General features: G+C 39.2%; 1 protein-coding gene across 5 annotated transcripts in view; it reads right to left on the bottom strand.

Moving 5' to 3' along the window:
* Positions 1 to 5,128: 5,128 nt before the first annotated feature.
* The window catches only part of FAM114A1 (family with sequence similarity 114 member A1), a 61,230-nt gene continuing 51,649 nt past the window's right edge, over positions 5,129 to 14,709 (bottom strand). For all 5 annotated transcript variants that reach the window (XM_073563003.1, XM_073563005.1, XM_073563001.1 and 2 more), the window contains 2 exons: positions 12,632 to 12,685; positions 5,129 to 8,666 (listed from right to left, as the gene is read on the bottom strand). In XM_073563003.1, the coding sequence (XP_073419104.1) occupies positions 8,571 to 8,666; positions 12,632 to 12,685 (150 nt within the window). In that variant the 3' untranslated portion in view covers positions 5,129 to 8,570. The remainder of the gene's footprint in view (positions 8,667 to 12,631; positions 12,686 to 14,709) is intronic.

The following is a 14,709-nucleotide window of genomic DNA, read 5'->3' as shown; positions in this document are numbered from 1 at the left end:
CTCCCAAACTTTATTTCAGGAGTCAGAACCCTAAGAAGCAAAGTTATTTTGCCTCACAATAGGTTTTAGAAAGATAAAGTAAGAACCCTTTATTTGGCGGCAGCCTCCACTCTAGCGTTTACAGCGGGGTCTTATTATAATGAATGTAATCCAGACCACTATAATTATGGATCCAAAAGGTATCCTCAACTGTAGGACCTGTCAATGGTCTGTTACCCTCTCCCCGTTTCACTCAGTGTAGACACCAGGCTTGCACAGCGGATTCCCAAAACTATAATTCTATTTTATAAACCATATATAATGGAATAGTTAGGCAATATATAAATATCCTTCAGAGAAGATAAGGAATGCACGTTAAAAACCTTTTAAGCAGCAGCCTCCACACTAGCGTTTATAGCGGGGTTTTATTATAGTAAATGTGATCCTGACCACTATATTTATCAGGTCCAAGAGGTACCCTAAGTATAGGACCTATTAAAATTCTTTTTAGTTTTTACCCATTCCACTCAGTGTGGACAGCAGATTTGCACAACAGTTTCTCAATACGATAACTCTATATGTTATTATATATAATATTGAAAGGCATGTACAGCAAGTAGTATTGTTTGAAGATTCAGAGATAATCTATGATCTATTAGTGGAACTATGCTAAATAGCAAGGCAATATAAATATACCATGCAAAGGTGTCCCGCAGATATAACAAACGCTGTTTTAGAAGCCGGCAATCAGGATTTCCACTTCACTGTAGGATGTGCAAATGTGCGTTGGCCTTTCAGTTTACAAGAAATGTACAGGGGGGCTCCCACAGTAAAGTAAATAGGCAGCAGTTTATTTATTTTCCTCACCACAAGGAGTTTTCCTAAGTCTGCACTCCCCTTATTACCAATTTGTATGTCAGAATGCACCACCTCCGGATACTCTTTATACTCCAATACTCTCCCGCACTTCTCTTAATATCATACACTATTGAATGGGTAACTGAAGAATATGCAACACTCTTAATATATATTTATTAACTCCTACAAGGAATGTCCCATAAAAATGTTACGATGCTTCAATAATGCGTCAGCAGAGTTCCTTGGCTTTGCGAAGATATAATAGGAAGGAATTGACTCCAATTACTATGTGCTGCTAGATGGGAGGGAAAAAATCTGCCTTCCCCAAAAAAAGGTAGTATCCAAAATAAGCTCCAGTAGTGAAAATGTACACCCCCTTAATATAAAAGAGTGTAAAGAGGCACAAAAAAGAATAAATGTCACCTGCAGCGCCAAAAGGTTTAAGCCACTAGGGCCAAATTATTATGTGCTGCCGGATGGTAGAGAAAACTGCCCCTCTAAAAAAAAGATAGAACACAAAGTAAGGTCCAGTAGCGAAAATGTACACCCCCTTAATATAAGACAGAGTGTAAAGAGGCACAAGAAAGGGATAAATGTCACCTGCAGCGTGAATAGGATGAAGCTTTTAGGGCCAAGTTATTATGTGCTGCCAGACGGTAGAGAAAATTGCCCCCCCCCCAAAAAAAAGAGATTAATCCTTTAGGGCCAAGTTACGTGCTGTCGGATGGTAGGGAAAACTGCCCCCCCCGAATAAAGGGTAGTACACAAGTTAAGCTCCAATACCAAAAATGTACACCCCCTTAATATAAAACAGAGTATAAGGAGACACAAAAAAAATGATGTCACCTGCAGCTTGAGGAGGTTGAATCTTTTGCTCCCCACAGCCCTAGCAGGGCTTTTGGGTAGAAGAAAAATAGCTGCTTTTGCTTCTTTCACTCAGCCGCAATGTGAATCATAAATCCAGCGGCTAGTGTTGATGCCTCCGGTCCCTTTGCTTCAGTTCCGGTATCTTCCTGCTTTCTCTGTATCTTCTGTGTCCTCACCGCTTCTTCCCTCTATCTTCCTCTTCTTCTAGCTTCCGCCTTGTCAGCTGTTTTCGTTCTCCAGCTCTGTTGCGGCTCCTTCTTCACTCTGCCTCTTAATGACCTCAGAGCAGCGGTGGTGTTCTCGCCTTTTTTCTTCACAACAGCGCCTCTTGTTCCCGGTCTTCTGATGGCCGCGATGACTCCTCTTCACAGGCCTTCGGGCAGGCCTGCGTTACCTCACAGAGGAGGGAATTCCGGACTCCCAATGCCAGCTTCCCGCCAAAAGCGCAGCTCCTCTCACCGCTCCTTTCAGTCAGCTGCGACAGGGAAAATATCAGTCCCGCTTTTTAGAATATAGCACCAAACGACTCCAGAAGGGTTGTGGATAGTCTCAGGTAGTTTTTTTTAATCCAGGTTCCTCTTTGCGTTGACATTTTTCGTCGCTTCACTGGCTGGTCACGCAGGAGCTCAGACGACTGCCACCTTGCTGAGCTCAAGCCACGCCCCTATTATATATATTTTCAATATTTTCTCTTATGTCAATAAATTCTGGAATCCTTTATTAGTGTCTGTTGTGTGTAATGAGTGGGGTACATGATAAGAACTTGTATCCAAATCTGACATTAGCTATAAAAAAAACCCAACAACCCAAAACCTTGTTCTCCACTACGAATGTGTGTCCTTGTCCTTGTTCATTCAACCGCTCACACACAAATTTATTAGGGGAGCAGCTATTTATCGTAAAAACACAGTTCAATTAATTGTGCATGTTTATTTCAAAGGGGAGAGGGGTTTTTTTTGGTACACAGCATCTAAGATATATACCAAAGGGGAATAAAGTGGTGCCAGAAACCCTGCCTAAGACTAAAGTTCTACTGGACCAAAGTAAATTGCTGCCTGCCTATGAAATGCCTTCATGCCTGAGATGAACGATAAATCACAATCCCAAAATTAGTTGGTTTAACCAAATTTTATGTCTCGCATATGGCCAAGCTTTATCCCCTGCAGAATGCTCACAATTAAAAAATGAACAAGACCAGCACCGGTGTCAATGGTTCAAAATTCAACCTTAACTTCAATAATATCACACAGTACAGCACTTCATTTAGTAATATTGATTGTAACCATTAGGCTTGTTTAAAGGGGTTATCCAGGACTAGTTCTTTTTTACCTCGAGCCTAAAAACTAACAGGCAGGTAGTTGCCAACTACCTACCTGTTGTGTCCCGGGTCACAGACCTCTCAGGCTGGAGGTTTAGTAGCTGCCGCTGATGACACGTCGTCAAAGCAGCGGCTTCTCTTCCGCTCTGTTGATGCCATACTGATTGACAGCGGGGTCTAACTGCAGGGAGACGGCTGTCCATCACCATTGCGTCTACAGTCAGGCCCCGTCGACAGAGCAGCCCGGACGTAGAAGGCTCTGTTGTGATATGTGAGAAAGTAGTGATCACAGAGGTAGAGATTTTCCAGGACTTCCTGTCAGTCATACCATGGAAGAACACTAAGCTTCATTCAGTCTGTAATAGGTAACTTATACCTGAAGAACCTCTTTATTGATGACCTATCTGGCACCCCGACCGATCAGACCTCATTAGTTCCGGTGTCAAGTAGATGTAAATAAACATTGAACAGAGTTACACTGCGCAGCTCCATCAACCACTGCCAGGTGCTGCAGATCAGCTCCTATGTTCTGCAGCACTTGGCAGCAGCTCCTACTCATTGAATGGAGCTGCTAGCAGCCCATCAGTGGGCGTGCCGGGGGTAGAAAAGGCCAGAGGTACATTGTGACTTTAGTGACAGCATGAAGATTGCAGTGTTGTGCAATGACATTACATCTGATTGCCACGTTGAGGCTTTATGCGGGTGCAAATAATCAAAACCAGTTGAATTTTCTATCACAAAAGGCGCACGACTTCCTAGACCCCAATGATTGTGCAACTGTAACCTGTCTGAAATTTCATTTTTTTTTTTTCAGGGAATCTGTGAGCAGGTTTTGCTATGTAATTACACTGCATCAAGAAGCAGAGACAAAGACCCTGATTCCAGCTTTGTATCACTTAGTTTATTGCGTGCAGCAGTTATGCTAGAGTCAGTTTTTTCTGCTGCAGATTTAGCAAAGCTCAGATGATAAGCTCTGTGTAAAGCCGCCCAATCCACTGATTAGCAGATTTCTGTCACTATACATTGAAAACAAAAAGTCGCTAATCAGTGGTAAGGGTGTGGTTGGACTAGGAGGCATGAGACACCTAGTCCTGTTGTGACAGTCTGCTCATACAACACTAATTGCATTGAAAAAGCAACACACAGCTTAGTAAGGGACACATCATGGTTCTCTCCGAATACATAGCAAAAATCTGCTGACAGATTCCCTTTAAACAGCCTAGGTAGTTGCTTCACCAAGAACACTGTATAGTCCTAAACTTTCTTCTTCATTCACTTTATTTTGTGAAATTTGACTTCCAGAAAAAACAATGCAATGACAGGTCCAAATTTGAAGGCCTGAACTCCCAGCCCAACCACACGACTTCCATATAAGAAGCTTGGAATTGTGCCCCCAATGCGGACTGTAAAATACGAACATGTAAATGGACCTCAACCTAATTTCTGAGCAATCTAATTGGGGAACGTGAGCATTTTGCTGCATCTACAACTATCCCCAATGCTGTTCATGATCCCTTGGTAGCTATGTGTTCTTAGACAGTCATCTAGGCCAGAAGTCAAATTACTGCTAACCAGAAAATACTGTGACAAATACACTACTTATATTTTGGGGAAAAAAGTGGTTCATTGATTAAAACAACCGATTCTCAAAATACAGATAATAAATTGTTATGCCCCCCCAAAAAACAAGTTGCCCCCTCTCCACTCACTATCAGACTGTCGGAAACAGCTGAGCGATGTACTCGTCAGTCCCATATTCAATAAATGGAGCCGAGGCCGGACATGCAAACCTCTGCTACATTCAGGACAGGGCGGTGGAGCCCCATTCTTGAGATTGATGAGGGTCCTAGTGATCAAGTTATCTTTTGTCCGAACGATAAAGGATACCGCCTCCTTTATAGGATAACCCTTTAATTGAAAAACATTTTGTCATTCTGTTGTCTACTTAAAATAGTGAGATCTACATTAAATATAAATATCCGAATCTCCAGCTGTGACTGTTTCCTCTCCGACAATCAGACACACATACTGTACATATATAGATCTATTTTTTTTCTCCTTTTTTAAACCCATGAACCCCAAATGAGAACTGATTGTAAGAAAAAGTAGAAGAGAATGCATGCCATTTACTACTAGTCACATAAAAGACATAGAATAACTACAATTCAGAGGTAACAGACGATCTACAGTAAGATGTATTGATGCAGATAAAAAAGGGATCTGAAAAGAAATATCTTCATATACATTTCATTCATTATGAGAACAGCCATGTAAATTGGGTCTACAATTTCTGGAATCCAAGAAAACATCCAAGGGCATCTAGAGCTTCCAATTGTCCTTTTTTTCAGCTTCCTTGCTGTAATCCCGTGTATGATCTATTCTGTTCATGGTAAGTCTGCAATTATTTATAACATGTATTAAGAAACAAAAATCCATTTCCAAGAATCACCATACCACCTGAACCGTAATTTTACCATGAATGTAAATAGCATCCAGTATTGGGGATGATTTGTATCCACCCGACAGCGGATTTGTTCTGTAATCTCATGAAGATATATAAATATCTAAGTAATGCAAAGATTTGGTTTTATAAGTAAGGCATTGAAATTGGCGTTATAATATGGTCTCAGAAACATAATAGTATAATTACCCGCAAAACTCAATTTAAGTGTTATCCAAAATATTATATTGATGGCTTATCCTTAGGGCACAGTGAGAATGCCATATAAATGGGACCGAGATCAGACCGCAATGCACGGACCAGCCAGTCCATGCATTGTGGTCTGATCTCGGTCTGATTTACATAGCCGTCAGACTGTGCTCTTAGGAAACGATATCAATGCAGGTTTCTGGCCTCATCCTTGAGGAGGCACAGCCGCACAAAAAGAAAACTCAGATTTTCAGCTTTTGCCCGGTCACATTTACTATTTTAAAATGTGTTATATGATTGATAAAGATGCTCTTTAGGCTCTGATCACATCTCGCTTTTTAGGCGCATTGTAAATAAAAAGGAACACAGGTGTATTCCCCATCGGATTCTCCATACAGCAATGTACATCATAGAATACTTATGGTGTTTACCGCCAACATGCCTGAAATGCAGGTGTGAACAGCGCCGTATGAATAAACTTCACATTTCTGTTACTTATCCTATGACACCATATCTCCTATGCTGAAAGCAATGTTAGTAGACAACTCATTATGTTAGATCAGCTTTTTACGCAGAAAAAAAAACTTTTAAATAATTATTGAGAATTAACTCTAAAAACCTCTACTCTAATGGGACGTTCACATAGTGTTTTTGACAAGGTTATTGTGTGGGACTTTTTTTTTGCTGAAAAATGAAAGTACATGGAGAGAACAGCAGTGTTCATTCTTGATATTTTCTCATCAAAATCAATAGGAAACTCATTGAAAGAATATTTAATGATTTTTATTACATGGAATTCGGAATAGACTCGGCTTTGAAATTTAAGGCACTAACTGTGTGAACATACTCTCGGTTTAAGTTTCCATGATGATGATTTGGCGCTGCGTCAGTTCTGTGCAAAAAATGCAGCATCTTACAGTTCCAACAAAGTGCATGGGATTTATAGAAATCTCCTGTCCGCTGACATACCAAAAAGACAAAAATTGCAGCGTCAAAAACACGATAAAAATGCAAATTACCCAATTAACAGATAAATGTAGAAATGCTGCAGAAAATCTCCAATATCAAAATCTCACCAAATATTAATTGTGGGAACATAGCGTGCAAATAATTTTAGACTAAGGGTAAATTCACACGGTGCTTTTTTGCTGTTTTTTTTTCCTGCAGCAAAACCTGATTTCTTGGCAGGAAAGAAGTTGCGCTTTTAGGAGCGTTTTTTTGGTGCGTTGTTTTCAACACCCATTCAAGCCAATGGGTGAAAAACGCAGCAAAAACGCTGAAAGAATTGACATGCTCTATGTCCAAAAAACGCAGCAAAGCACAAAATCCTAATTGAAAGAACAGAGGACCCAAGTCTATGCAAATTTAGAAAAATGTAACAAACTTTATGCAATATTTAAAAACTCATAACAGATCATATGCATATGATCTGTTATGGGTTTTTAAATATTGAATAAAGATTGCTACAATTTTTCTAAATTTGCATAGACTCCGGTCCTTTGTTCTTTCAATTAGCTATGTATGAGTCGCTGCTGTAATAAAGGTGGAATGTGCTCCACAATAAGGTGTTAATATGATTTGGATACATTTTATATTAAAGCACAAAATCCTGATGACACAAAAAAAAAAAAACAAACAAACTGTGTGTGCATTAGATTTCTTTTCAGAGCAGAAACTCCACATTTTTTTTTGAGGACGGAATCTGCCTGAAAGAGATGTCATATGCACATAGCCAGTTTCCACTCTCAAAAGTCACCAAAAAACCTCAATGTGAACACACCCTAATGATTTCTTTATGTTGATTTTAATGTGGATATCGGAATAGAATCTGCGGTTACAAAACTGTGTCAACATACTCCAAGTGTTTTTGATTTGGATTTTCACGTGGATTTGGGAGTGAATTCTGCCCAAAATCCACATCAAAAACCATAAAACAATGTTTAGCTTCCTATTAATCTCAATGGGAAAACATAACAATAGTGCACATGGTGCAGTTTTTTTTTTTCTTTTTTTTTTCAACAAAGAAGCAGTGTATCAATTTTCTAGGCATTTCTACTTGAATAAATGCTCCAAATTTCACCACTGAATCAATATCAGGGAGAAAAAGTTGTACATAATCCTATAAAAAAAAGCCATAAATGGCAAAAAAAAAAAGGGTTTGTTTTTTTTTTTATTGAAAGATTCATTTCTCCAGCTCTATGTGAAAATGCTATTACACATAATAGTTTAGTAGTTTTCTTATTGAGGGTTTTGGAGCAGTTTCTGCTCCAAAATCCATATAGTAAAACCGATTCTAACATCCTTTCAAAAAGCTTCCAATTCATTTCAAAGGGAAACCATGTCTGTACGAAAATACTCTGATTTTGAAGCAGATCCAAGTTCAAAATACAAAATCTACGTTTTAACATCCTATAAAACATGTGGTTTGTTTTTATACAATGTGCAAATCTACAAGTACCAGACAGCGCCCGTCCCCAGCGGTCAGGTCGCCTAGTTGGATGTTTGTTCATGTAAAACGGACTTGTCAAAAGGAATTGTCAGCAGGGAAGATTCCTACTGGATTACGTCATCTGTCCAATACCCCATTAAAGATTAGCTGTTGAGCATATCTGAATGCATTAATCTTCCAAAGTGCTACTCATAAATTGTGAAAACTGAACTTATATTTGGTTCTTGGGGAAACTACGCAAACATTCTGCAGGATGACGCCAAAGTGGGTAATGTGACCTCTTCTAACTCCGATTATAGGTGTCCGGATTCTAAAGAGTCAGGTGGGCAGTTCTCAGTTTCTTGATAGCACTTCAGAGCATCATTTATTTTGTTTGATAGGGCTTCGAACAAACACGTACAATAATCTGGCTGTGCTGGGTGTAATCTGAGATTGGATAAGGAAATCGGTTATGTTTTAGAAGAGGTGGACTGAATGTGGGAGAACTGCAGTATAGGGAGAAGGAGCCGGAAAGCATCCTGGATGTAGGTTCTGCTGTTATTTCCCTGTGGAATAAAAAATAATTACTGATATTGTATCTTTCTAATGAAGACAAAATTTATAATCTGTTTTATCTCCTAAAACAAACATTTACAGTGTTCCATAAACTCATACATAAATTTACAATCCAATTACAATTTTTGGTGTACCCAGCTGGAGTATGTGTGCACGGATCATAAGACCATGATGCTTCCATTATGCATGGAGAGTTGCACACACTGTACTTTGTCATGTACCAGTCCAATAAATGAGTTGCAAAATTTGCACTAGCTTTCTGATCAAACCAAAAATGCAAACTTAAGAGAATGTCCACGACTCGGACAACTCCTTCTCAATCCTCAGTTTCCCCCATGTAAAAAATAACCCTTACGCCGGGGTCACGCGGACGTCGATTCTCTCACACGAGAGAACTGGGCCGATTATACAAGTGAAACTCAGCTCACACTGTCAGATCCTCTGTGCTCCGATAAGCTAGCATAAGAGAATTGTAGCACAGGTACAGAGGAGATGGAGAAAGTAATTTCTCCATCTCCTCCATTCCCGGTAATCGGACTAAACTAGGATGACATCCGAGCACAGTCCAATGTTTCACACGTCCTCATAGACTTGTATGGGTGCGGGTGATCCATTTATCGGATGCACTTGCAGCTTGCTGCGTTTTCTTTCGACATGAGAAAACAATCACTGGTCTACACTGCCCCATAGTATAACAATGGATAGTCAGCCATGTTATACGGCATTGTCAGCTAGCCCCTATACTCACTCTTCCAGTGCCATTCCAGCAGTGTCAGCACTGGGTCTCCTGGGGATCGCGTAACATTGTTACGTTATGCAATCTCTGTGGCCAATCAGTGTTGGCATCACTCTCCCCTTCGGATGCATCACATACACCTGAAGGAAATGAGGCAGCAGTAGCTCGCACTTCTTCCAGATATATGTAATCTGGAACAGTGCTGGCACCAGAGGGGAGTATAAGGGCTCGCTCCTACTTGCGATTAAATCAGACAAAACTGGATTGCATTAGTACCAATTTAATCCTATGCTTGTGTTCTGAATGGCGTTTTTTTTTTCCCCTACTCCAATCGGATCGCAGTTGGATGGAAAAAAATGCAACATGCTGCGATTGCATGTGAAATTTGGATCGCACACACTCATATAAGTCTATGGGTATACGTGAAACATCGCACTGCACTTGGATATCACCCTCGAACACCGGCAGCAAAGGGGATGGAGAAATAAATTTCTCCATCTCCTCCGCATCGGTTCTGTGATTCTCGCAAGCAAGAGGATAGGAGCACTGAGTACTGATACTTGGCTCCCTCTCACAGCAGAGCAGGAGCTCTCGCCTCGGATAAGATACGACAATGTGACTCTGGCCTAAGTGATAGAATTTTACAAGGCAGCAACATGAGGATTAAGAAGGGCGTTGTCCGCGTTATGTACAGCCCTTTAGGGAGAGGACAGAGAGAGAGAAAAAAAAAAAAAAAAAAAAAAAAAAAAAAAAAAAATCGCTAATATCTAATCCAGAGAAAGAAAACGGATAATTTTTCATCCATATTTTCATCCGTATGACATCTGTTAGTAAAGTTCACAAGACCAAAAACAGTTTCCTATGGTAATAATTCCAATGTAATTTATCTGTAAACATTGCATGTAATATAGATGATCCACATAAAATCCAATTTTCTGGGAATACCCCAAGACTTGAATATTTGAGTTTCATCAGAAATATGAAAGTTCAGCGCGTGCTGTAGTTTTTTTCCCATGGACATTTGGTCCTCATGAAAATTTTTCATCTGAACAACCCAACTATTGGCCAGAATTCTGTCTGTGTGAGGCCAGTTTTTAACACGGACAGCACTCAGGATATATTCACACAAACGGATTTTCAGTCCAAGGTAAATGTGTAACTTGTCCAGGATCGTGCACATTACTGTAACTTTCAGTTGCATCTTCAGATTTGGGTGCGCATAGTACACAGTGTGGAGATGAACCACGTGGCTAAGTGCGTGCTCCAGAGACTTATTATCTGACATAACGTGCAATGCTGTAGTCACTTAAAGGGAACTTTACGGGAGGTTTTTAGACCCCACAGTATTATCATCACAAGTAAAGTACCTGTAATGAAGACTACTTCTATACTTTTTTTTTTATTTATTACAAATCCATGTCCCCACTATCTTGAAATCCATTGGTGGATTCTTATGGAAATGAGCTGACAAGTGCACGGACTTGGTTTGCACTTTCAGCTCTCTAGCCTCTTTCTACTGCCGGCTATTGACAGGTCACTTGTCTCTGTGACCTGCTTCCCACAGCAGACATCTCCTGCAGGTGGTGCCATTCTAAGGGCAGTGCATGTGCAGTACCATGCTGATGATGTTGGGACTCGCCGCTATTCCCGGGTGCGGTGCATGTGCAGATGGACATTCCATTTGATTCAGACTAGGTGCTAAATATTAGACAATTGGGGACCCCAATTCCCCCTCCTTCTTGTTCAACAAGACCAGAATCCTCCTCAGTAGTAATTGATGGGGTCTTAGTGGTAAGGATCCCAACTTTAACAGTAAGCACCCTGTTCTGGAAAGCTGATAAATGCTATATGTGAAAAAACACCTTGATATAATTGCCCCGATTCCTCATTTGTTTATTTCGTTGTAATAAAGCAAATTACAAAAAGTGGTTCGGGTGTAAAGATACATGATAGACAGGACATTTTAGGTGCCGAACTACCACTTTAAGTCAATTTTTAAACTGGTCTTTCGTTTTGAGCCAAATTGATAAAAATGGGCATACACTGCTTAATAAATTTGGTACAAATTCAAAGAAATTATTTTTTTTTTTTTAATAAAAAGTTACACAATCTTTTTAATAAGATTTAAAATGTTGCACGTTAGTCATCAAGTGCACAAAAAAAAAATAGATTTTGTACTCCACTAATAAAAGTATCATAGTGAAAAAAAATCTGTAACACTTCGAAGTCACAAATAATAAATTAGGATAAAATATCTGTATAACCAAAACAAAGTCCAAAATTATGAAAAAAAAAAAAAAAAACAACAAAAGAAAAAAAAAAACTAAAACCAAGTAAATTAAAGAGGTTGTACACTACACAGACAACTCCTTTTTAAAATGAAGTCTCCCTTGTAAAATATAAAAACCATATGCTCACACCTCCAGCACTGGTGACGTTTGCTATTGTTCTCCCAGAGAACAATGTAATGACACTTGAGCCCAGCAGCCAAATAAGTGGCAGCTATTCGGCTGCACCCTGACTTCTTCTGTTTGTCTGAGGTTCACACCTTCAGGTGAATCTCAGACAAGAGGAAGTAGTAATTAACTGATTAGCTGCAGTGCTCACATGGCATAACAATGTCACGCTAGCTCTAATCACCGCAGCAGCACTGGTGCTGGAGGTGAGCGAGTATATGATGTTTTTATTTTACAACGGAGACTGCTTCATGTAAAAAGTAGAAGCACTAACACCAAAGTTTTTATCCGCTTAATATATTGCAGTCGTCATATTATATAGCCTGTCCCAGCATTTTTTATTCCCCTCTTCAACTTCTGACCCAGCTGCTCCACTCCTCCTCCCCATGCCAGGGACTTTTGCAGTGACTCATGACTCATACAGGGAAAATTGACCTGCTGTTTCTACATAGAGCTTAGAACGTTTCAGCTAGTCAGTTATTAATCATGTGATGCCATAGACCTAATGGAAGAGAAGAATTACCTGTGTAGAAAGGGAAAATGAGCAATTTTAAGTATACAGTGCTATATAATATGATTATTTCAAAATATTAAGAGAATAAAAAAAGTTTGATGGGAGTGCTTCTTTAATAAGGTACAAATAAAGTCACTATTAAAACCACTTTTATTACAGAAAAAAGGTGAAAAAGCAATGATGAATCAGTCTGTGTTTTAACCTTTTTCTTTTAATATTCATTATTGGAATAAAGGAAGAGCATGTTACCTCCAGCTGTATACTGCTGACCATGGGGTTCAATACTTCTGCCTTCAGCTTGCTCTATGAAATAAATAAAAATGGTTAGTTTCCAGCGCAGGTACAATATTATACACAAATTAACAAATAATTTATGGAAAGTGTAATGTGGTTTACAATTCCAGGGAATTACATTACACTTACATCCCACGGCATATTGTATACAAACAGTATCTAATATATATATTAGCAAATTGCTCATAATGTAGTTCAAAGCCAGAGTATAGATGCATGTTACGTACATACACACATGGACACAGCGTCGGACTGGCCCACCGGAGAACCGGTGGATTCTCCGGTGGGCCCTGGCATCTGGTGGGCCCTGGCACCTGCTGGCATACAGGGCCAGCAGTTGCCTAGGGCCCCGCTGCTCCAGGGGCCCCCAGCCAGTGGTGTGTCGCACACCATGCAGCTGCTATGGGGGCCCCTGCCAGCGGAGCAGCAGCGGGTGTCAGGAGGCAGGAGCCCCTGTCCCTGCTGCTAAAGAGAAGCAGTGAATATCATTTCAGGTCTCCACACCCCCAGAGGCCCCGCCCCCAGCCCAGTAAGCTGCTCTGCATCAGGGCCGGCGCCGCCCTCAGTCCTCTCTGCTCCTGGCTCACAGCCAGTGCGCGATGACGTCACTACATCGCGCACCCGCTGTGTGTCTGGCAGAGGGGGCAGCTCCTGACACTGAAGCCGGGATCAGCGTGGGAGCGAGGAGGAGAGGTGAGTATCGTGTTTTTTTTTTTTTTTATATCTCTCTCGCTCTCTCTATCTCTATATCTCTCTCTCTATCTTATATCTATCTATCTTTCTATCTCTATCTATCTATCTATCTCTATATCTATCTATCTCTACATCTATCTATCCATCTCTATATCTATCTATCTTACTCTATCTATCTCTATATCTATTATCTCTATATTTATTATCTATCTAGCTACCATCTATATCTATCTATCTATCTTTATCTATATATATATATCTATCTATCTATCTATCTCTATACCTATCTATTTATCTATCCGTTATCTATCTCTATATCTTTTCTCTGTATCTATCTATCTCTATATCTATTTCTCTCGCTATCTATCGCTCTATCTCTATATCTATCTCTATATCTATCTTTATATATCTATCTCTATATCTCTCTCTATAGCTATCTATATATCTCTATCTATCTCTATATATCTATCTATCGCTCTATCTCTATATATCTATCTTTCTCTATCTATTTATCTCTATATCTTTTCTCTGTATCTCTCTCTCTCTATATCTATATCTATCTATCTATCTATATCTATTATCTCTATATCTATTTCTCTCTATATCTATTTATCTCTATCTCTATATCTATCTCTCTGTATATCTATCTATCTATCTCTATATCTATCTTTCTCTATCTATTTATCTCTATCTATTATCTATATCTATCGCTCTATCTCTACATCTATCTCTATATCTGTCTTTCTATCTATCTCTATATCTATTATGTCTATCTATCTAGCTATCTCTATTATCTATATCTACCTATCTCTATATCTATTTGTTATCTCTATATTTATTATCTATCTATCTCTATCTATTATCTATATCTATCTCTCTTTATCGATCTCTGTATCTATCTCTCTCTATATCTATCTCTCTCTATATCTACCGCTCTCTCTATCTCTATATCTATCTATCTCTATATCTATCTATTATCTCTATATCTATCTACCTATCTATCTCTATATCTATCTCTATATCTATTTCTCTCTATATCTATCTCTATATCTCTCTCTCTCTATAGCTATCTATATATTATCTCTATATCTATCTATATATTATCTCTATATCTATCTATCTCTATATCTATCTGTTATCTCTATATCCATATCTATCTATCTCTATATCTATCTTTCTATCTAACACCATATCTCTATATCTATCTATCGCTATCTCTTTATCTATCTATTGATCTATCCATCTATCTCTATATCTATCTATTATATCTATCTATCCATCTATCTCTATATCTATCTATCTTTCTAACTATATCTATCTCTATACATATCTCTATATCT

The sequence above is a fragment of the Dendrobates tinctorius genome, unplaced genomic scaffold, assembly GCF_039654945.1.
Source record: "Dendrobates tinctorius isolate UK_male_01 unplaced genomic scaffold, ASM3965494v1 ptg000376l, whole genome shotgun sequence".
Lineage (NCBI taxonomy): Eukaryota > Metazoa > Chordata > Amphibia > Anura > Dendrobatidae > Dendrobates > Dendrobates tinctorius.
Note: the sequence above shows the minus strand (reverse complement) of the source record. Positions and strands in the feature narration are given on the sequence as shown.